We start from the raw sequence: 24,982 nt of genomic DNA, 5'->3' as shown, positions 1-24,982 counted from the left end.
AATATAATAATATTACATAGTAACTTAATTATTATTTTATATGATATTTAAAGCCCAGCGTTGTGCTTCCTGCCACAGCCGAACAGACGTACTCCTCCAGGGATTATAGCAGTTTCTGGAAGTATGAGACTGAAGTCCAACAAAAGATCTAAGTGCCACCAAAGATGTTTACTGTAATGCATTGTTATAGTCCAAAATTATTTGCACCTTACAAGCTTGGGACTACTGTATTCCTAAACTGTCTTGTGAGTATTCATTTATTTTGCTGGCACTTTTTGTGGTTGGATGATGGTATTAGGTCAGTTCCTTTGGGAGAGAAAAAAGGGATACCACACACTCAGAGTCAGCCAGCCAGCAGGAAATCTGTGGGAGAGCCAAAAGCTGGAAAATGGGTTTTGAGTTCTTTGCTTTAACCACAGTGGTTGTCCTTCTCATACGGAGGCTAAGGGCTTCAGAAGGTTTTGAGAATTTGTATGTGCACAGAACGGAAAGACGGGATTACAGGCGAGAAAAATACCTCTGGAATTTATTATACTTTAACCACAGGATGTGGATTTTGAAATAACGTTCTTGGGTTTTTGGCAATACTTGGATCTCAGGCCTGGCCTTAAACTGGGCTGACCAACTTCATAAAAGCAAATAGAATTTTGAAAAGCAGGGAAATGGCTGTGACACTGATTAAATGGGTGATTTGTGCATCTACAGGAGCTCCCTGATCTACCAGGTATGATTTGGCCAGTGAACTATCAAGCCTGGATTCCCTTCCCAGATCTGCTCCTGAGGTGCTTTATAGCATGGGTTTTGGTTGAGCCCTTTCCCTGTGTGTAACTGTTTGCTTTCTCCTTGGGTTTCTGTGTAGAATGCAGAGTCTTTGAATCATGGGTTATCTTTTGGGAAACCACCAGCAGGTCAGATCTTAGGACCATGCTTAAGTCCATATTAGTTTATATTTTATTGAGGTATAGTGTTCATGAAAACTTCTTATTATGTTCCTCAACATCAGGAGATAAGCTCAGGGATTTTATGGATGTTGTATAGTTCAATTACACTGTCATTAAAGGATGTTGCTTTTTCTCAGTTTTGAATGGTTACTTCCTAGATTGTAATTTCTGAATTTCTGTCACTTTTAATTTTTTATCTCATTATCCCATTTGATCTGCTTATAGGTGAATAGTTGGAAGTCCACTCTTGCATTTTTAGTTTGGCACATTTTCCGTCTCCTTTGGTTGATCTTACAGGGTTTCAACTCTGTAGTGCTTTTCACTGAGGCTAGTTTTGGTGTAAGTCCCTGCCACTGCCAGCCCTGTCAAGGTACATGTGTAAATCAGATGGTAGTACGAATGTGCTGAGAGAAAGAGGTCTTCAGATAGACCCATGCTGCATTTTGCCAAATAGCTTCCACTTAAGCTGGAGAGCTGCCGCTGCAAGAGCAGAAACCATGTATGTATTCTTGAAAACAGCCTTGTAGTAATGATGTTTCTGTTGTTGCATTTGCTTATTAAAAAAAGTTGCAATTTTAGATGTGAAATAGTTTAATAAGTTCTTAATTAACTTCTTGTACCAGGTAGAAAAACCCTAATTACTGAAACTGAAAACCGCTCCAGCAGTGCTACATGACCTTTAGACCTGTTAGAGCAAGAAAGATGGCACTGGAGACTCTTGGAGACCTTCTTAGCCGTTTCTTTAGAGAGGTTTGTGGAGGTGTCCACTGAACCAGTCAGAAAGTCTGAGTAAGGATAGGATGAACACTCCTGAAAATAGTAGTCAAAGCTGTTACCGTTAACAATTTCTACTTGTGTTAAAAAATGAAGCTACTGGTCAGAATACAAAGTATATCTCATCACTGGATCAAAAGCAAGAAGTGAAGGGGGCTGCTTGTTTGAAAAAGACAAAAGAGTCAAACAAAACTGATGTTTTGTTAACTTCTGTGTAATTTCCATAAGCACAGTGAAATCTGGATTTCCACAGTTTATTTAACATGCTGCTGAAGGATCAGTGAACAGATGTCTTGAATAAAACTTGGAAGAATCAAACAATTTTGCAAGTCTTTGCTCTAAACAAGTGTTACGTTTGGTGAAGTATGATAAATCTGGGATTTCATAATACAAAAATAGTCCATCCTTCTGTTCTGGAGTTTCTGTTATGTGAAATTTGTTGTTTCTTGCAGCTTAATGAACTCTCGCTAAAATTAATCAAGAACTATTGTCACATCCTCCTCTTCTTTGTGCTCTAATACTCCAAACCTAAAACAAAGGAAAAATCTTGAAAATAGTAATAGACAGAGGTGTTACTAAGGAGCAAAAGGAAGACCTTTTTTTAATACTGTATGTTTTTTTTTCACCTTTGATCAGTTTTAGCTACACAAAGTTTAGATACTTTTTAAAGAAAACATGATCAAGCAGATCTGTGCTACAGGTGCAGCGTTGATCTGCCAGCTCAATAGTACTACGCAAATAACAATTTGTTAGGTGTGAAAAGCGAGTGCTGTTAGAGCAGCAAGGTGCAATGCTTGTAATGCAACTGGTTAAATGTTCTTCAGTCAAAATGAAAATGGCCTGCAAGCTGTTGCTACAGAAATAGGCGCCTGTGGTTAGTGTTGAACGCAGAGAGGTTTGTCTGTCTTGTAGATCAGAAAATGGCTCAAAGTACTTTGTCTGCGTATCCCTTTACTTCTGGAAGCTTGCTGCTTATCAGCAGGCTGCGCTCTGTGCCTCTGAGGAGCTTCAGTTACAAATCCAGAGAGAATTGTTCTGTGTTTTTTCTTCCCCTGCCACTTAACGTTTTGATGCAAAGTATTTCTGTCACTTGTTATCTTTGTTTATGGTGTCTGTGTATGATAGGAAGTGTATTGTCCTCAGGGCTTGATCCTGAGAACGCTGCTGGGGGAGCAGCAGCTTCATCCCTCTGCAACTGAAGGGAATCTTGCCCGTAACTGTTTATCAGGGGCTCTGGTGAAAGTTATGTTTTTAGAAACATCTTTAAAAAAATAAAGTAATTAAAAAAAAAAAAAAGACAACAGTGAAACTTTCTGAATTTGGCATAATCCTTAAATTAATTCTCTAAAAGCTAACGAGGTACATTGCAAATATGAATTGCTACAATTAAGCACCTTTCATACACATTGAAAACAACAATTCTAGGTCCTTTAGCTCCTCTTCTAAAATCTCTGAAGGGTGTTGTTTGTGGGATGATTTTTAAAAACTGTCATAGTATATTTTTCTAAAAGGCATTATGAAATTTCTGGGACACCCTAATTATTTGGGCATCCTCCTCATTTTCCCAACTGAATACCAATAAATTGCTGCCCAGTATTGCTCTGCAGACAGCACTGAACCGTTTCAAAGGAACGTGAGGCATCTTTTTGTTGATTACCAGGGGCTTATCCTTAATACTGGATGTGTAATAAGGTGAAAGTAAAGCAGCAGCTTGTTTGGGCATTCCAGATTGAACATGTAAAAGAGGTTAAACAAAGTCTTATTTTTATCTGCTTTACATACGCATAGACAGAGCAGGTTTGTATCTGCCTTTCAGATGAACTCTGCAAGATGTCATGTTGGTTTTTCTTATCTGTCTCCAAAGCTGCCAGAAGACTTTGTCAGGATCTTGCCCTTTTTCTTAAGAATCATCTCCCGTTTCCACCTAACTTTTGTAAATACTGGTGCCCATTGGGCTTGGCTAGTTGGAGCTAACTCCTGACCAAAAGGTAATGGGGCTTGGTCACAACTGTCCCCGGGCTTAGGTATGAACTGGACATTTAATGCACTGTGACAGAATGAAATGCCTATTTTGAGTGGTGATTAAAGTACTTGTATATCCTAGCAAAAAGTAAGCAGAAAAATAGTAGGGTTTTTTTAATTCTTTTTGCAATAAAATACTTTGCATCCATTCTGATTTTGTGCCAGATTATTTGGCAGTTTCACTTGCCGTTTGGATTCCGAAGTGGGTCTCAAGTGACAGAGCTTTGAGGTGAACAACAAAGATGTCGGTATGCTCCCTTCCTAGCACAGCTATTTGACTTGTATCAGGTTTCCCAGTGACATCGTAATTCTGATTTCCTGTTCTGGGCCTCTTCTCCCCTGGGTCGTTGTTTCAGCGCTGCTGTATAACCATTTATTCTCCTTCTTGGTTCCTGTCCCTGAAGAGTGTGTGCTGGATTCCAGCAATGAACAGTGAGCAACCATGCCTCCTACCGGTGCCTGGTACTTTGTTGAGATATTGAACTTCTTTGGCATCTTGTCACTTCCAAACAGTTGTTCCCGTAACGTGTGTGAAGACAATAAAGTAGGAAGAGAGGAAGACAAAGCCAAGAGCAGTTGTGTATGATATGGATTCCCCTACTAGAAGGCTGGTGCACTAACTAAGGATGGTAACCTGGCCATGTCTTCTGATCATCTGCTTACCTGGAGATATAATTTTCTGTTCACAACATCCTAGGAATGTGCCTTTCTGCCCTTCTCATGCTCCAAGACAAGCAAACCTAGTTGGCAGAATCTCTTCATGTCCACAGTAGCAGTAGATAACTCTATCCAGAGCTGCAAGGTGCAAGGAGGGAATGTTGGGGTTTTTTTAGCTGGTTTTCCTGCCATATTGTCATATTTGCTGATCTGTGACCCCAAATCCCAAACAATATTTTATGCTGTTTTAAATTATACATTGTTATATTCAAGTTTTTTTTCTTCGGCTTTTTTTTTTTTAATTCCTGATTTTTGATCTTGTGTGTAAGCAAACTTACTGAAAAACTTATGACTTTCATTGTCATGAGTGCTGTAAAAGTCAGTAAAACGTTCTCCAATTTTTAGCAGAGCAGCCTTTGCTGTCACACAGGCGTTGCTTGAAAAGCATTGGGATCTGTTAACATAAAGATGATAACCTCTCATCAGCCTTCAGCCTTCTTCTCAGACGTTTCCATCTGTCATTAAGTATTTCAATCAAGTTACGTTCATGCTGCAGCTTGCCACAGTATAGTTAAGTACTTTTTCTTCTATTGATTGTCTGGGTAAAAGGTTCATAATATGTGGAGACGGAGATAGAGTAGTTTTTTCTTCCTTGAACTATGAGGGGAAGAAATAGAAGAATTGTTAATGCTTACAGTGGTCCTTGGAATAAAGATTCCCTGTCTTGTTGCAGGTTGGTGCATGTGATACATCAAAAGATTTAGTGTCAACAATCATACCTGAGCAGGCTGCGCTCACTCTACTGCAGGAATTTCAAAATGATCGAACAGACCATGGTGGAGTAGAGAAATACAACTTTTGCCAATGAATCCTGTGGCCTGTAATGGTAAGCAAACAAGAAGCATGTGAGTTTTATCAGTAGTCTCAATAAGAATTAGGACCATAAAACCTCAGAGTAATCTCTTATGCACAACTCAGCATTACAGTCCAGGTAAAAAGTGCTTTCTTAATGGCTGTGCACAGCCCTGGGGATTGGTTAGGTACTGATCAGTGATAACCTTCACTAGGGTAGTGGCTGCATACTTTGCTATTTTGGAAAGTTCTTCTGTGGACTTCATGTTGCTCTGAGGCAGTAACTGCATAGCTTTTTAGAAAAGTGACTTTTGCCATATCCTCAAGTTCTGCTGTTGACTATTGTATTATTTCAGGTTTTTGGTATTAACTAGTTCTGTTTTAATACTAGTTAACTGGGCTTAGTATCAGCAAATCCAAAGGATAAAGCTGCTTAAGAAGAATTTAATTTAAAAGTATCTGCTTCGTTTTGGCTGTTGCCAGGTGAGATAGATACCCATGTTTCCCTTGGGGAGTCAGTGCTTTACGTGGTGCAGGTTTCCAGTAGCCTGTTAGAGTTGGGAACAGTAGGGCTGGCTGTCAAGCAAACCTTTGAAAATGTTGAGATGAAAGGTAAGATGAAACGAGAAAAATGATAGTGATTAGATCTGTGTTCAGACCTTCCATTATCTTAGTAGACAATCAAAACTTAGCATGGAAAAAAAAAATCCTGAGAGGCATGTTGGTTGTCTGTGGAAAGCTCTCAGTGCTTCTGCATGGCTCAGCTCTTTCTGTGATCCAGGAGAGCTTACCCAGACACTCATGACCGCTTGGCTCATGTGGCATGTCATCTGGATCAGCGAAAAATATGTCTACAGCTCCTAACAATTTTAAAGTGCACGTTGCTATCAAGTGGGACTGAAAATAGAAGATTTCAGAGATTTTATTTAAGGATGAGTCAACAAAGGACCTTTCCTAAACCGTTTGTTACATTTGGGAAAACTTTGTAAAAAGAATTGTGTATGTTCAGCTGCTTTTGTGTCCTGAGGTAGGGTATGATTATAGAAACAACGCTTCTATTAGAAGTGTAGATATGTCTGCTTGGTGGTGTTTTTAATACTTAACCTCCAGGGGAGGGAACTTCCTTATTGCAAGTGTTAGTTTTAGTTTTACTTTTTTTGGCTGTGAAGTACGGATGTGGTGGTGTAACAAATGTGGCATGGTTGACATGTGAAGAACTTTGGGGAACATTAAAATTCCCCTGTAATAAATAGTGTAGAGAAATAAGATTTTTTTAAAACATGTACGTGATAGGACTTACTCTTGAAGTACTAGTCGTTAAGTAAAGGGGGGATTGGATTTAATGTCTCCTTCCCTTCCCCCTTGTTTCATAAACAGTATGAAGGTTTTGCTTCCTTAAAGGGGATTTTCTACCTTAACAAAAATATTTGTACTGTATTATCACCCTGCAGTACACTGCTCCAGGTACTGAAGCACAATTGTGTTCTTTCCATTGCCAATCTCTTGGCCTTTGGCTGAGGTTTATTTCCAAAGTGAGATCTGATTGCTTCGGGAGGAATACTAATCTGAAGAATGATACTGATGATATTGTTGAGTAAGCTGAAATTCAGATAGAAACAACCATTTTGGCCTTTGGCAGCGGACACAAGTGGTGTTGTTCTTACATTATGGATTACTCTTGCATTTTGGTTATGATGTTTGGCAAAATTGCTTTAAAAAAATACTTGGTTCTGGAATAGAACTCTGCACTGGTAAGAGTACAGTAGGAATATAGTGCTGATTTATGCTTTGAGTGACATTAAAGGTCTGTTACCTACTACTTTGTGACACATTTTCAGTGTACATGTCAATGTTAGTTCATCTGAAAAATTAAAGAATGTGGGGGAAAAAAAGGACAAAGAAACCAACATTGTTGTTGATGTCAGTGCATTAGTTGAATTTCAGCTGCCCATATGTATTTCTCCTCTCTTCAGTAACATGGAAGTATTGTAGACAGGAGAGAGAGGCTTTTATCTTTCAGCCTCCTTCTCTGTTTTACTGGTTTTAGTTGGACTGAACCTAAATAGCAAGTGATTTCTTATCTGGCTCAGGACAGGTTTTATCTCCTTCCCACCCATAGCATGGCCCTTATCCCTTGCCATATTATGATTGCACCTGTTCTGTGCAAATATACTATTTACTCTAGAGGTGGGAAAGATGCATTTCTATCCTGAACTGTAACACTCCTCCTAAATAACTGAGACAGGGAAAATAATAAGAGTAATGCATAATGCCCAGTATGCCCCTGTTCACAGTGATTTTTTTAATTTTTTTTTTTTTTATAACATCTGTTGGCATATCTGACCAGAGTTAGAAGAGTCAAGTTACATCCTTGTACTCTGGCTCTGTCACATCAGCAGTCTGTGCTTCTTGATTGCTTTAATGAGATGGAAAAGCTGAGGCATACTTAAAATATTGCTATACAAATGAGAGAGATTTCATTCTAGATGTAATTAAGTAATTATATTGAGCTTAGGAAGTTTGTCAGCCTGAGCGCTTTTGTTTGTCATATGCTTATAATTCTGTATGCTAAATGATAACATCTCAAAAGAACTCTTTAACAGTTTAAACATACCTTTCTTGAAGTGATTTTTTTTCTTATCGCTAATTTCAATATAGGTTGAGTATTACCTAGCGTAATACATCTTTTCTTTCCTTAAAAAAAAAAAAACTTCTGAAAATACCAGGGATTTTAACTTCTATAAAAATCAGGAGTATTCTAGTAGAAATTATTGAGGCTTGCACACACACACACACTCCATCCCTATTCCTGTCTCAGCTGAAAACTCGCTTTTTCCCCATAGTGTTCAAGTTAAATATTCTGTGTTTCAGGAGTTGTTTTTTTTTTCTGCTGTTTATATAGCTTAATGTTGCGAGTTTTACTACTATAAATAACTGCACGAGCATTCTGCTTTTGGTATAATTAAACTGAAATTACACAATAAAAAGCTAGCCTGACTTCTGAGGCTTCTGTGTTCAAAGACATGAATTTTAAGTAGGTCACTGAAACCTTAAAGTGTAAGTGGAATATTGACTTTTGTAGTGGTAAGTTCAATTTTAAACAAGCTGAAGTCAGAAAATCTATCTGTAAGATGTGGCAGGGAGTCTGGGAATTATGAAATAATCAAACACCTTGGACTTTGAAAGATGCAAAGCACAGCTGAATTCCCTTCTGGTGTGTTATATCTTTTTACAACCTGGAGTTTACTTATGAAAACCAGTATTATAAAAGGACTTCCCCCCCCCGAGCCAGACCCAGCAGTTAATTACAAGGCTTAATGGATTTGTTGGTTGAACCATCATGTGTTTGCACAGTAAACTACCTTAGAACAGTAGTAAACCCTCCCATGCAATTCAGTTGCACCCATCTGGTTATAAGGATTCTTCTTTCTTTGTTACTTAGTGTGCAAGCTAGTCTTAAATTACAAATCTTCAGTTTCCTCAGCCATCTTCTGTCATCGTTTCTCTGTCCTGCCTGGATCAGTAGCGTAGAGATTTCTTTCTGTGACTGTAATCTCTTTCCTCAAAGCACATCCTGTAATAATAGTGGTATTTAAAAGTGAGCAACAAACCCCCCAACTCTAAAGTGGTATTCATGGTATTCTTTTTCTTACGCTGTGAACCCATGAGCAGCAATGAGTCAATTTAACAACTCACTGCTGCCCTTGCTTTTTCCTACTTGTGGTTTGCCTTTCCCTTCCAAACACTGGGCCAGCTCTGGAGCTCATCTATACCTCTGCTAGCTGTCGCGTTCCACCACCCTGCCGGAGAAGTGACCTGCCAAAACCAGCTTTCTGTAGTTGTATTTGGTCAGCAGGCTCCGAAGAGAGCTGGGTGCCTGGGCAGGCAGGCTGTGCAGCTGGCACAGGACGGAGGGTCCGAGTGGGTGAGACCTCCTCCTTCCTTTGGGTGGTCTGAGCTGGCTGGTGGGCTCAGGCGTTTGTGAAATGACAGCCTGTTTTTTCACATCTTCCATTGCTACTACTGACTGAAAAAGTTTTCAAATTACACAACTTGTTATTCCTACTTTAAAAGCTATTGTAAAACAGATGTCACAAGAAGCAGCAATCTACTGAAATAAGAATGTGAATAAAAAAAGTTCAGTTTCAACGCTTTCTTTGCGGTATATTTAGCACTATTATTGCCGTGGCTCTCAATGTTTAAGGGCACAGCCTAGGTGATGTAGTGCCATATTTTAGCCTGATTGTTCTGACATGTGGTGGGATTTCTTCTGCCTCCTGATTTTTTTCCAAATGACAGACTACTTTTTTGTATTGACTTAGCTTTTTTGTGTAAATATAGTTTTGAGTGATGATGTGTTAAAGTGGGTATGCTCACTTTTTGTAAGAAAAGAGAAGGTAAATTTAAGTAAGATTTTTCTGTGTTGCAGAAGGAGCTCTTCAGAAATTAAACATAATTAAGGAAGGTGAAATTTCATATGAAAACCTTCAAAATACTAAAAAAAAAGGTTTATCTTTGTAAAGAGACTTACCTGTGCAAGTAATATTTACCAGTGCTGGCAGATAGATCATTAAAAATGCATTTGTTCTCCATGTAATATTTTTGTATGAGTAGAAAAAGCTAAGGTGACTGCAGGCTAGCATTTGAAAGCAAAGTCTAAGAGGAAGAAGCGTTGTCTTTAATGTGAATGGTATTTCCTGTGGTGTACGTTTGGATTGCTAACGTTCATTTCCTAGACTGAATCGGTTGTGGGTCTGCTAGACTGGAGATTATTTTTGCCTGAGATTCATAATTGGTCTACTAATCTCCTTCAATTATTCTACTGGATGTTTATAGGTTCCCGATTCTCTTTTAATATCTGCTAATGGGTAATTACAGTCAGCAATAATTCTTGTCATGGAAGTTGCTAAAGCAATTTCAGAAATGTTGTTGTCATTTGTGTGAAACAGAAGATGGAATGGAAATCAAAACTGTACTCTCTGTCTTTGGTGCTGTGGTTGTTAAAGATGGAAAAACTGGTTCTGCTTGCTTTTGTGCAGCAGTTATTGAGAGGAATAAGGCAACTTCACTTGGTTCTTGCTATTACGGTTTGTTTTAATGTTTCATGGGTGAGACTGCTTTTAGTAAAAATAAAGCTTTAGGTGAGCAAGACTTGAGTCCTTGGCAAATGAATAGCTAAGTGAAAAAAATACTTTAAAAATTGTCCAGGTGGTTACCGTGGATATGTTTGTGAATACATCAGTAGTTTTGAAATGAAGAACAGAACTGCAACATACTGGGATCCCATTCAGAAAGGCATTAACGTGGTCAGTAGCTGCCGTGAGCGATTCTCCCGAGAGAGGGGAGAAAGGACGTGCTCTCTGGCCGTCTGCGCGTCCCGTGGTGTGAGCGAGAGCGGGGGCCGGAGGGGACAGGTCTGCCAGACCCGCTCCCCAGCCTGCGGCCCAGCTGGCACCTGACAACTGTCCACGCTCTGCAAATACAGGCAATAAAGGAGGGCCATCCCAAGAACTGTTTGTTATCAGTCTGATTTTTGTATCAAGTAGCACATAGTTCTTTCTGTTGCTCCACCTTGTATTGCCAGGGGGTAGAATGCTCTTTGTGCCACAGTTGGAGAGAAGTCACTGTGATGAGCGGTTTTCTGCTCTGCTCTCTTTGTGCCTTTAGTGTTCTCCTGTCTCTCCCTCCTCTGTCTGCCCCTGCATTGCTCAGAGCAGACAGTTGCTGGGGAGGAAGGTGCTGAAGTTACCCCATGAATCAACACCCTTGGGCTGACGTGTGACCTGCAGTGCTTTAACAAAAGAGAAAGGGGAAAAAAAAAAAAAAAAAAAAGAGTGCAGTGTGCCTGAAACAAATGCATCTGCGTATTGTAGTGGAAAACTGATGGGCCTCTGCTACTTAGTTAAGCTCTAGATGGAAAGTGTGTGACCAAGCGATAATCGGGACGAATGTGCGTAGAAAAGCAGCTCCTACCTTTGGCTCTGAGCGGGCAGTGGGGACTAGGGACTTTCTGGAGGCAAGGCAGCTGGCCAGACAGCAGGAAGGGTCGCTGGAACTGAAACCAAAAGCTGCTGGATAGTGATCACCAACTACTGCTGGTCGAAAGAGCTGGGGCCCAAGGGCAAGACCCTTTAGTTATTACCACGACAAAGACTCAAGCCAAACTTAATCTCAGTATATTTTGAGAGGCATCTTGAGCAGCCTGGAGTTTCATGGAATTTGCCCATTCAGTATTGTTTCAGAGGAATAAAACCTTTGCAACTCAAAGCTTCAAGGGGCTTACAAAATGCAAGAGTTTGATGTGATTCTATTTCAAGTTGATGGAAAAATCGGCTTGATTTTTCCTGGCTGTTCAGTGCTTACTTCATCTGTGCTGGCTGGAGGATGCACAGATAGGGCTGAATGAATCGCTGGGAGGCAAAAATTACCTCCATCTTGCAAACATTTACATTATTTTACAGATGGCCACCTGGCCAGAGAACGAAATTTGAGGTGCTAACAAAATTATTTGGGTGACAGTTGGCTATTAGAATGGAAAATACAGTGCTGATGCACCTTGGAAAGTAGTAATAGCCTGTTTAGAAAATAAGATGGGAGGAAGAATGCTCTGTTTAGTAATGAGCCTTATTATGAAAATATGGCTGCAACGCAAATGCATGGGGGGAAGGATGTTACCTGGTGATACATGGCATATTGTTTATGGCAAGGCTGGAGGTGGGAAATGAGGGAAGCCCTTGCTGCTTTGGAGGCACAAGGAATTGTGTTCTTGCCCCATCAGCTGATTTACTTCGTCTGCCCAGAACTTTCTGCTTTGCCTCAATATCGGGTTGGTCTGTGCAATGCATGTTCCCAGATTAGTTTTCCTTGTGAAGAGACTTGCTTTTTGGTAGCTACTTACCTTAAGCAAACTGCAAAAGGGAAAGGCTTCTCTGACTTTTGTAATATGACTTGCTAGTGTAGCTCATGATACCATATTTCAGTTAGTTTTCTTTAAAACACTTGGTCTCTGTAGGCTATGTAGTACGGTCATGTCTGTTCTACAACTGTTGAGTCCAGGCCAAGTCTTAAGAAAATGTTGTGTATTGACACAAAGCGCTATGGACATTTTAACTAGCGCGGGAGAACGAAATAGCTTCAGTCCAAACCTTATAGCCTAATGAAATGTTTGCTTTCGTATTTTTTGTAACAAAATCCTATGGCTTTGTCAGTAGGAGACCGGAGAGTTTAGCGATGCTTGAAAATCCCTATCTATGGGAAGGAAAGCATAGAGCAGTCAGAAATACCCGGATTTGTGAAAGATAGAAATGTTCTCTTTTTTGCTTGCAAGTGAAAGGCGGCTGTGCGTATGTGCCAGGTCTTGCCCAGTTCTTACCTAGCTAAGTTTCTGTTGCTGAATCTGAACACAACCTTGTTCCCTGTGCCTTGAAACAGAGTAGATTTGGAATGCTGTGGCTGTTCTGATCCATGTTCTGGAAGGAATCCTGTTGTCCAATTTTTTTATGCCTATCACATGTCCAGTGTTTGTTCTTACATATTCATTGGGCAAATTTATTTACCTGACCAAATATTTTTCATGTTAATTGGCATGCACATGGCTGTGGAGCTCAACCAGATCAGACTATATCATATTCATTTGTTTGGTAGACATCCCTGTAGGTTCTCAGTGCAGTTTCCAACCCATACTGCTGGGGTTGTTTCTTATATATACTAATCTAGCTGACAAATTGTTCCTTCTCTTTTCTAATTTGACAGAACACAATGAAGGCTTCTAAAGAAATGAGGCTTTTTCTTGATAAACTGGTGATCAGAGCTCCATGGTTTTATGCCAGCAGCGCAGATCCAGTCCCCATTTGGCTTGATGTGTTTGCCACTGGTGCTTCTGGGAGTGCTGTTTGGTTTTTGTAGCCTGCTGCTGTTTCGGGGCTACACCTCTCTTGTGGTCTCAGAATGGCAAATCTCCAAGAAATAATGACCAAAGAAAGCAAAAGCGATGCTGTGGTGCGCAGTGCTCACGTGATCCTTAAATATGTAAACAGGAGTGTGTTAAATTCATGATTTTACTAATGTGTGATGCCATCCATGAGACAGCATCTTTTTCTCTCAAGTCTGTCTTCTACATTTTTCAGAAAGTTGCTGGAAAAAATTCAGGAAAGGGTGAAGGGCACAAAAAAATGGTGACTTTCAGCTAAGTCTATCAGAGTTTCTTAAAAGATTGTCTTGTATCTTAATGGAAAGAGGTAATGCCGGTAATGTTTAAAAAAAATAAATAAAGGGAGGTCACAAAAAGCTGTTGAATTGTTTGTAGTGGTTTTGGAGCTGAAACACAATTCCTATACTTATGTATGTTTGTGTGTGTGTATTTCTGGTTTTGCTTGTAAGATGATGATTGGCAGCTCATTACGTTTGTCACATGTAAAAATGTGTTTATTCAACTAATGCATAATTGCATGATTCTCAAACAGCTAATTTTGTGTGTCACAAGGAATTTGCAATTGAAAAATATTTATCTTGTACTGAAGGAGCACAAATTGTTCTGTGGTGCTTTTTAAAAGGGGGTGGTGGTGGCAGTGGGACACGGGATGTGAATTGAAACTAGTTCAGAGTTAAATGCTACTTTGAGATGAATAATTCATGTAGTGTATTATAGATTCTTGGTAAATCAATAAAGTACTGTTTGGGCATTTCTTTACCTAATTGAGTTGTGAGAGGAAAATACTATGACCCCAGAGTCATTCATAATTACTTGTAATGTATATCTATGAGGGTCAGCGGAGGAATAAACAAATTGATAAGGTAGCAATCTCTTTTTTTATTAAAATGGATGAAACCATTGAAGAGACATGTTTTTAAGACTTAAAACTCTTAAATAATATTCAGAGATAGTTCCAAGCTGACATTTGACATCTTTTTCATCTTTTGAACATTAGACAACTGAACGCAGCCACACATTATAGTTCTGTAGAATAGAGATTGTCTCTGGTATTGTTTTTTCATTGACATAGAAGAATAAATTGCAGGAAGGAAGCTGTGAAGTCATTCTTCAATATTATGAAATATGAAAGTTATATTTCAATATTAAGTAGCCCAAGACAGGATTACTTGTCTCTCATAATTGCAAATGTATTACTGCTTAGCAATTAATAGTTATTTTTTAGAAAACAGATTTGATTCTGCTAACTGGAAAAATAAAGCTGCCTCTCAAAATATCTATCATAAAAATTACCCTGAAAGTCATATTTCTGCAAGTACATTGGAGAGCGCTTTTGTTGTTTTTATTCTGAAAATACACTTTTAGAGGGATCTGGGACCGCAAGGCTGTTGTCTCTTATGTATAGTGGATCACATCAGGCGGAGTGTGTTCCTACACCCCGACCCTCATGGTAAAGGAATTCCTCAGGCTGCTCCGTGAGTTGTCTGCCTCTGGTGCATCACAGTCGTAACTTTCTCACTGTCTACAGCACGTTGTCTTTGTAACTGAAAGACGAATTCAGATTAAAATACTTGCCCCTGTGCAAACCTTCTGATAGTTTCCTCTTCAGAAAAAACTGACCTACACTCAAGTGAAGTAATTCTGCAGTCACCTGTATGACTTGGAAAATGCATTAGGGCATGATTTGAATGTTTTGATTTCTTCTTGGCATCTCCTGTAGTTTAAGCGTCGGTGATTTCTAAGATGCATTCACACGCCTTTGCAAGAGCATTATTATGCATGTGCAGATGGTATGTGTACCAGAAGAATTTTTTCAGGTGAAAAATGACAGACCTTTTATTATGAAGAAAAGCTTGGTAATAAGCAGCACAGGTGAGATATTAGGTGTACCATTAACTATACACAGGAAAGATGTATTGAAAGATATCTTCAATTTTATTTCAGTTTTTAAAATGTATGTGAGTTTATTCTGGGTGTTACTGAATATAAGTGTTGCAATATGGCCTCTTCTCTTTTTGTGATTTACTTTGGGCAAGAAGTTGTAGCTACTCATCTTGCTGCAAAAGTTAGCTTGGTTTTTTATCCAGTCTCAGTATTGCTATATCTGTGTTTGACTGCTTGGTCATTAATAATGGGCAGCGTGGTAGTGTTTGGCTCTGTTTACGTCGGCTAAATCACTCGGTATGGTTTTTGAAAGTTTTTCCTTAACACCACTTCTGGTTGTAGTCTGAATGCAGTCTAAACACGTGTGTGGTTAAGCATTTTGCCTTTTGAGAGTAATTGGCTAGGTTTTGGCTATTCTACAAGTCTTTTAGTGGGTTCTTTTTCCCCAGAGCAATAGCTTTGGGCACCATGGTGACGGCAGTCAAGTGGCAAAGAAGCTGTTGTCCTGTTATCAAGTTTTAATAAGACTTCTTCTGAAATCCTGTTTTTCATGCTTCACTCCATCCCATCCCCCTACTTTTTTTGTTTTATGTCTCTTGGGATTGAGTGAACTATATTCATGAATCTATTTGAGAAACATTGGTCATTGGTAATTAACAATACAGTTCATTCCTTTAATGTTCATTGTTAACAGAACACACCTATTGCCTTGGAAACACTATTAATTAGAGTTGAATGAAATGTATAGAACTAGATGTTACATGTCTTTTTCTAAAAAAAAGTTTAATGAATTTTGGCTTGACCAGCTGTATTTTCTCATTTTATATGCCTTTTGATTAAAGTGTGAAAGGAATAAAAAAAGGATTTCTTAAAAATTAACGTGCATGCTTTGAAAAAAGAATACAATGTGTATTGTGATTAAAGATTTTGTGTATTTATATACATACACACAGGTATGCACATCACTTCAAAAGAGTGAGTTGTTAGTATTCGGTTACACAACTTGCTCATGGAAACTATGTCATCTGCTCAAAAGGAAACAAAATAAATGTAGTACATTTTTCATAGGAGAGCGTTTCAGTGGCTAGAGAAAGGCGCAGTTGGTGCGCGCGGAGCAGCCATTGGCGAGCGCTGCCCCAGCCTGGGCTCTGCTGTCGCCCTTGGGCAGCGTTGGCCACGCACTGGGCCCTTGGGCTTCCACCGTGCCGGCAAGGAACAGCTTTTGCTCCCTGCTTAGGAGCTTTAAGGAATGTACTTCCCCCCACCCTGCCCTTGGAGAACACTGTGTACCCTTAACTGAATACATTAATTTAATAATCCTGTCTCTCTGCAGAGTTCATCCCAGGAAGTGAGATTCAAGCTTACGGAAAGGAGTTAGAGACTTGCAAACTAATAATTAAAAAAACCACATGCCAAAAACTCCTATCTGCACAAATACAAGTTGATCCAGAGATTCATGCGTAGAGCTGATGATAAATTGCCCCTGCTTTTGGGGAGGCTAATTCTTTTGCTTTTGGCTGTATTGGAAACCTGAAGTCAATTCTGATGAGAAGTAAACTCGGAGAACGTGGGTTACTCGGTGTGCCTAAAGATTGCAGAGGCAGCAGTGAAAAGACAAAACTTCTCTTTGAAGCAGTAGCTTCAGCTGTGTCTTACTGTGTGCACCGGGAACTGAGAGAAATAGCAGCCAACTGGGGAGAAAATGCCAGCTAAAGGTAAATACTTCTTCAACGAAAATGATAACTGCAAGATATCAGACCCACTCTATGAGAAGTACCGCTATACAAGCCAGCAACATCCGCTCCTGCTATTGCTGCTCTTCATTACAATCATCTTCTGGACTACTCTAATTATAATCTTTTTTGTCACTGATGTGAGTATACTTATTTCTTTGTGTTCGCTGTTTTCAAAGATGTTGAGGAATCACTATAACAGCACACAAAACATTTCTGGCTGAATGATTTTTTGAGCCACATCGTATCAAAGTTGCAGCGTTGAAAGAAATAAAGTAATTGTGTATGTAATGCTGTGTATGTTTTTGAAGGGATGGGGAAGAGAGGAGACAGTGTTGTCAGGCTCATGTACAGTTACTGTGAGGATTGTTCTTTCCTTCCTATATGTTATGAACAAATCATAATCTATGCTAAATGGTAGCTATGATAGTAAATAAGTAATAAATGGGCCAAGAGAGGAACAAGAATATAGGTTAAAATGTCCTGTATTTCTCATATCTTTCTTTCCAGAGTCAGATCTAAGAAATGTTAAATAATACAGTGATTCTTTGGTTATGAATTCCTGAGGTGATTTTTTTTCTTTTAAGGATTTGTAGCTATTCATTCCTTTTTTCTTCTTCTTCTTTTTTTGGTAATAAAACCACAACAGTCTCCCAGTACAACAGGTGATCCGTTGAATCAATAGTAAGTTAGCAAAGAGCAAGGATCCAATAGGCATAGGAAAGATGCAGGTTAAAGAATTTTTTGTTGTGTAGTGTAATATGATTTTTTGGAAAGAAATCAGGTGTTCTTCAAGCTAGCTCAGCTGACAGCTGGTAAAAAGGGGAGTTGATTTAAAGATAATGTTGTAAAGAGGTAATAAGGAAGCTGTTACAATCCTTCATTGCCTTCTAACACTGCTTTCCAAACAGTGTGCTTCATGGTAAAGTGTCTTTAAGTCTCTCTTTAGCAACAAATCTAATCTTACCAATTACACTGGTATTCCTTTTAGCTTTCAATTCTTAAAAAATGAAAGAAGTAGCAACACTATTTGTAAGTTACAAGTCATCTCCTGTAAAACTTAGGAGAAGAGCTGTTACACTCCCTTTTAGCAAAGCTTGAACTCCTTAAATGTGTTTCTTTGGATACATCTGCATTCTCCAATATTGTGTAGGTAGAACTTAGCTTAAAAGACAAAACCGAAACCACTAATTTGGGAAATAGTAATGGTGGAACTGGGGTAGACTGAGTGTCTATAATAGTATTTATTATGTTACCTGTGTGAATATCAGAAAGTGTTAATGCTGCCACAGCTAGAGTACTTAGCTTTAAAATATGCTAACCTGAGTTCCTATCTAAGCTGTTTCCAGGAGAGTATAGATGCATTTTCCATTTTTTCTAAAGGGGACATTTAGACCAAATGTAACACTTTGTTTTGCTTTTGCAGGAAGCACATTATCATCTTGCCTTCATTATTGCAGTATGTGCCGCTCTTGTCATATTTGCAGTCATGTACTTACTTTTATGTATTGAGTCCCTATTTCGGAGATGGCTAACGTTATTTGGAGTTATGATTTGGATTTGCTTCTTAATCGTAGGATATGTATCTCTTTTTGAAAAAGAAAATGATTATCAACTGTGGGAACAGGTATGTATATCTTGTTCATGCAGGTACTCACATAGAACTGGTGGTCAGTATATATAAATGTGTTCATGTGCTTTATTTTTTCTGAATAACAGCATAATAATTTTTTCTTGAGATTTAGGTTCACTTTCCTAAATTGGTGTTATTTATTTGTTATAGTAAATTTTAGTTTGTATTCTTTATTATAGTGAAAATACAGTTCAGCTGAGAAAATTGTGTAAGTGCATACATCTGTGTGGGAATTGCATCTTTACGTTATAATCGAATTGTATTTTTATTTAAGATTTTTACTAAATCTTAATTACTATGACTTTATCTTTGAGAGACTTTTTCATTAATAATACTTGCTTTGTTAATTTTATATGGGTCAAAGTGGTGTTCAAGAAATGTATAAAGGACTGTAGTGCTGGGTGTGCCCTAGGGAGCATGTTTTCAAATCAGTGGGAGAGGTGAAGTGAACAATAAGAATTAATGACACATCCTGGCATAGCTGGGTGTGGCTGAAGTTCATTGCTTAGTATCTCTGATCAGAAGACGGGCGATTTCATGATGCCAAAAATATCATAACCTGTAGGAAACTCCTCCTAAGCTCTCATAATGTAAACAGAAGAGTTTTTTAATGAAATAAAAATGACTTTTTATCTTGGTTAACTGACTCTTCCCCTTCCCCTCTTTATTTCAAATAAAGAAAGATATAAATTATCAGTTAAACAACCAAAATCTGATTTCTGTTATGGCCTGGATCCAGCACCGTGTATTTACAGTTGCTATTCAGTATTTTTTAACTTACGGAAGAAGCTATTACCTTAGGAAGTCACAAAATTTACTGTTCTTAACTATAAGTACAAACATGTAACAAAGCAAGATTTGGTTTTGCTGCTTTCAGTGCTGCAAGCCAATCTCTAATGGATTATTACCACATGACACCACCACAGATGTTGATTTAAAGCCTAAAATATAAGGAGAACCCTAGATTAGAAAGAAGTGAATATGTTCATTTTAGACTTTTATCTGAAGTTATGAATTTATCACTAATTAAAGCTACTATTTAAATGCAGGCATGACCTTTGCTTGTCCATGCTTATAAAACTATTATACAGCGTTCAGAACACTGTGTGATAGGGGTTGTACGTATGGCAGAAAAAGATTTACTTTTTTTTTTCAGTCCAGCTAAAATAGTAGAGATGAACATGAAAAGATTACTTTTGTTGAATGAAAACTTTCATTTGCTTGCTTGTTTGTTTGTTTATTATTGTCCCAACCAAGCTATCTATTCTGGCAAAACATTTAAGTGCAGAGTGGGCCTTGAGACTTCCTTGAAGGAAGCTTGTGTCTGGAATGGCACAAGTTGAGTTGCGCTGATGAGATGGAGCTCAGCCAGGAACGCTACAGTATCTTCCTCTCATCAGGGTTGATAGTTTCCATATATATGAGCTAAACACTATAACAAATCTATAAATATGGATTTAAGTTTTATAGACCTTCCTTCTGATCCCTAGCAGTTTAATGGACCATTATGCATTTTGCAAAATCTGTGCAGCTAAATATGTAATTAGTGGCAATTACGATTATTCTCTTGTATTGGCACCAGGAAGTATTGGTTGGATTTTTGGTTTTTAAAATATGGAGTAAACATACTCATGTGATCAGGTGATGTTAAAATTAGAATAATAACTTGGAGAAGGTGAGAAATCTGATTCTATTCAATATTGCTATCCTTGCAACACGCTGTTCCTGACAAGAGATGTACAAAGTGCATCTTCAGCTGCAATGGATAAATTAAGGATGAGGGGCAAGGACAACTGAAAAACTTAAAGGTGATATGTCATGTTAACTTGTCTTGTCTATGAATCTATAGCTGCTAATTCCCTCAAAGCTTTTAGGACTACCGCTGACCTTGTGGTTTTAATTGTGCTTTTGAAAGGTCAATATTTAATTGTTCAGCCTGAAAATGAGCAAAAATCCTACTTTCCTCCTTGTTCTGTAGTGATTTTTGGCAGGCACCTAATAACATGTATGTGTGATTTATTTTTTTTTTCTCCTTTCTTTCTCTCTTTCTTTCTCTTTTTCTTTCTTTCTGTCTTTCTTTCCAAAGGTGCCATTCTTTCTGTTCATAATCTTCACAGTTTATACCATGCTACCCTTTGGGATGCGAGGTGCTGTCATAATTAGCGTTCTTTCTGCTCTCTCCCATATTATTGTTCTAAGCATTGTGGTAAGCATGACTTCTCAGGAAAATAAGGAATCCATTCTGTTTCAGGTAAGGAAAAACTACTTGGTTAAGTAATTAAATGCTGTATTCGTATTACCATTTGATATTGGCATAACTATCCAGTTTAGATAAGTTCCAAACTTCCATGTGGATGTTTCAAATACATGGATTTGGGGCTTGGGCCCAATGTGTTTTGCATGCTTTTCATGAAATTGCAATTTTAATCCATAACGCATTTTGGTTTTCTGACCTAAGCAGAAGAAGCAGAATTACTATTTTAATCTTTTAACTAAGTTACTCAAAATATGACCAACTTTGTCACAATCATCCTTCCCGATCTGTGCTGTTTCAGATGGGTCTATCTAACTTCATCTGGCACTGCCTACAGGGTGGATCAAAAGGGCCATTGCTGCCCTGGGGAGTCAGCAGGGCCTGGGAGTGCTACTGGGTGCTTGCAGGGTTCCCAACACTTATTAGCAGGGTGTGTTCCAAGGAGCACTCCAGCTCTTTTGATGCAGGTGTGTGTCAGACTTCACACAACATGCTGATGCGTGAGTTTGTAGACTGGTTTCTCCCTAAATCAAACATTGGTGCCTGTGAGTAAATGTTAAACAATATAACAGAATTTTCTGTTTCGTTGTACTACTGTATGTTTTTAATGCCCATGGCTGTGAACGTTAGCTTGTAATTCCCAGGTACATCCTGGCTAATTGCAACACCATGATTTGGTGTGTGACAGGGTAAGACAAAAATTGACCGTGGCCTGGGATTGATTGTTTTTAAGGGACTAGTGTGTGTATTAGTGAAGTATCAATGACTGTTCTGCAGAAGGTAAATATTTTTTTTTCTTGTGCAGCTACTTGCCAATGTTGTCATTTTTCTTTGTGGTAACTTGATGGGTGCATTTCACAAACGCCAAATGCAGGTTGCTTCGTGGGATTTGTATAGATACACATTAAAGTGCATTCAGGTCCGAATGAAATTGAAGATTGAAAAGAGGCAACAAGTGAGTAATTCATGTTATGATTTGCATGTTTTCATTTCTGAAGTCTGATTAACTTTATAAGGTTGGTGACTAATGCATGTTGAAAGGCTTGGTCCAATCTTTGTGATACCCACCTAGTGTCAAAAATAAAAATTGTGCCATTTGTAACAAAAGAAGGAAGTTTAAGGGAGGAAGCTGTTCTCTGTGGCTTGTCTGTATGAAAATCACAGTGTTTGTAACAGGAATGTAATTGCCAGTTATTTTAGTTACTTTTTTCCTAGTATAAAATGTTACTGGGACTGGCCCAAGGTTACTTAAAAGAACATGCCCTTAATGTCCTGAAAATTATTTAAAAGGTAGTTTCAGCAGCTAGTTTCATGCTTCCCTTGGTGGCATTTTTTTGTTTTGAATTCTAAAGTATTATTTGTTCTTGTATTTTCTTGTCTCGCAAACTATTTTCCTTTTGCTAGACAGAAAAAATTGGAGCCTAAGGGATGAAAAAAAAATCATATGATTACAGTATTGCAGTATGACATCGTTTATTTCCATAAACTGCAGTGGTATTTAAAGAATAAGAAAGGAATATGAATTTCTTACTGAGGAAGGATTGTAAAGAAGTATCAAAGCTGAAAGTAGGGCACCTTTCCTCTTTTATCCTGGTATAAGTAGAGTTAAGAACAGCAGCTCTAGAAAGCTGATGTGTATCGAGTCCTCTGCTCACCAGTTATTAGATAAAAGGAAGGGGCTGAAAAGTGACTGCCTTGATTAAATTGAAAAGAAGAAAATGCCACATTGCCAGCGCGATCTGTCCTCTGATGCTAATCTTGTGAGGTGAGATGACAAATCTGCATGAAAGCCCTGGCAGAATTTCCCCACACAGCAGCCAGGGAGGTATCTGATCAGCTTGCACAGGCAGTGTGCTCTCATTCTTTGGGCGATGTGGTAACTTGCATGATTGGTTTGGTTTTGGTTTTTTTTATGGTTGCTTGTTTGAAATGTAGGTATGCTTAAGTCTCTGGACAGCTTGCTTTTCATCTGTGTTGTAATTTGTCACACAATTTTGAGTTTCCTTTTTGCCACCCACTTTTTCTCTGTGAAAACGATGTGAGAAATGCAGTTCAGGGTTCATCATCACTTCCTTGAAAACTGTAATTTGTCGGCCTCAAATGGCCCTGGTTCATTCACTGGGGCTCTGCTGCCAGTTTAAATTGTTCCCTAAGGTTGACTCTCCTAGTATTAAAATGCTAGAGGAGGGGAAGGAGGTGTTTCTATTTCTGGGGGCAGTCTCAAACCAAACTGCTGTCTATGCCTAGTGTAGGCCAATACTTGATGCTGAAGGACTCCCTCTTCCCGCTGTGATACCGAGGTGTTTCTTTTTGGAGGCAGGCGCTTACTGCCATCTGCATGCTGCTGCATCGGGTATTCAGGAATAGGGGACAAAGATTTGGTCCAAAAGGACAGCACTTCACTCAGTTACACAATGTGTTGACCTTGCTGGCGATGTCATCTGAAAAAGTTCCTGCTTGTAGCGGCTCCACACAACATTTCTTCTTCTGTGGTGACTCTGTCTCTGGGGTGGTAGAGCCCTTCCTGGGTTACCAGAACTGTTGTGTTTGCCTTCCTTTTCTGCCCTGCAGCTTAGCAGGGTCTTCTTGGGAGAACGGGCTTTTGAATCAAAGTTAGTGTAAAACAGTGCACTGAATAGTCAGATCATGTAAGTGGTTTTTGAAGAGTCTGTATTCTCACTCAGTTCTGAAGACTTTAGGTCAGTGGCGTTAGTTCCTGGTACATTTAAGCTATAGCAGCATGTTGTTGACACTTTTGTATCTGTTGCTGCTTTTGCAGCATTTGAGAATTCACAAGGGTTTTTAATACTGCATAGATTGTTCATTATAGAATATAAACTTTTACGAGAAGCTTTATCAGATGATGCTAGCATAAAGACTGAGATTGGTAGACAAAGTAAGTTTTCATTTATCCAGAAACTGTAGTACTGAATACTGAATTTTTGTGTGTTTCATGGTTACAGAGAGGAGTCACATCTAGGTCACAAGGAACAAATGAAAAAATATGCAACACCCTTACTTAACTGTAAAATCGGTGATTTGGGGAACAGAAACATAAAAGTCTTTTCTGGAAAACCTGACATGCATTACTCAAAAGCTATTTCAATAAAGGCATTCTATTTTTTTTTTTTAATTCTTTCTTGCAGTCACTAAAATCCTGCAGTTTCAAATTGACTGTGTTAAGAATTTTGCATTATTAATTTGTTTTCCATCTCCTGTTAGGAAAACTTGCTTTTATCCATACTGCCAGCTCATATATCTATGGAAATGAAGCTAGCAATCATAGAGCGGCTAAAAGAAACTAATGATAATAGGCAAATGCATGACAACAACTTCCATAGTCTATATGTAAAAAGGCACCAAAATGTTAGGTAAGTGGAAACTCTAGAAGTAATTGTATTAATGTAAGCTGCTGATTCATAACAGTGCATATGGTCTGGTGAAATTAAAATTTGGAGGCAGACTTTCAGGCTGAAGTGAGCTGTTTTCCTGTTGTGGGAAGATAACATGTCCTGAACTGATGTGCTGTCCTCTGAATCAGTTGAGATACTTGAAACCTTTTTTCTGGAGTTGTTTCCAAAGAGAGAGATGCTTTCTCTTAAATGCATTTTAATATTTACGCTGACTGTGGAGTAGACATGTCTTCGTATTTTAAATAAGTTGGTTTTTCCTTTTGTTCTTGTCTAGCATTCTTTATGCAGACATTGTAGGATTCACTCGCCTTGCCAGTGACTGCTCTCCTAAGGAACTAGTAGTGATGCTGAATGAACTTTTTGGAAAGTTTGATCAGATTGCAAAGGTAGGTGTTGCAGTTTGTTGTGCAGTAGGGATAAAGGCCACCATTGGAAAAAGAAGTCTCTTCCACAAGACAGAAGGCAGTTGGTGTTAGTGCTTCTGAAGTCAGGAAGAGAAGACTGCTTTGGCTTTAAAGCTAACTAGAAAAATCACATTAAAACAGAATTTAAAACACAAACGTGATATTTAGCAAGTTTTTACTGTAATTCCAATTCTTGAATCTGGAGGTTTATCTGTATTGTTCAGGGAATTGTCTGATGGCAATAAGTGATTGTAATAAGGCTGTAAGAGAGGGACTGTATGCAAGCTCTATTGAGGAGCTTTGCTGTGTTCAGTTAGAGGAATTGTTTGTTGGCTTTACAAATGGAGAACTCACAGGCACACATTTAAATTCATAAATTCAGTCATACTGCATCAGACCAAGGAGTTCTTTGGCTCAGGAGTAATAATTAGTAATGGGTACTTACAGAAAAGGGTAAGAATGGGAAGTAGGTTAAAATGGTCCCT

The 24,982-nt window shown here is 38.6% G+C and overlaps 1 protein-coding gene across 1 annotated transcript; it reads left to right on the top strand.

Annotated features, from left to right (window-relative positions):
- Positions 1-16,762: 16,762 nt before the first annotated feature.
- Positions 16,763-24,479, top strand: LOC104158566 (adenylate cyclase type 7-like; the record flags this gene model as incomplete). The annotated part of the gene is made up of 6 exons (XM_009696252.1): positions 16,763-16,933; positions 18,220-18,420; positions 20,513-20,677; positions 21,486-21,635; positions 23,903-24,051; positions 24,368-24,479. Coding segments are annotated over exons 1-6 (948 nt in total), but the record flags the coding sequence as incomplete, so codon positions are not given.
- Positions 24,480-24,982: the final 503 nt, after the last annotated feature.

The sequence above is a fragment of the Cariama cristata genome, unplaced genomic scaffold, assembly GCF_000690535.1.
Source record: "Cariama cristata isolate BGI_N322 unplaced genomic scaffold, ASM69053v1 scaffold37432, whole genome shotgun sequence".
In the NCBI taxonomy this organism is placed as follows: Eukaryota; Metazoa; Chordata; class Aves; order Cariamiformes; family Cariamidae; genus Cariama; species Cariama cristata.
The sequence above is the reverse complement of the archived record's forward strand: the minus strand, read 5'-3'. Positions and strand labels throughout refer to the sequence as shown.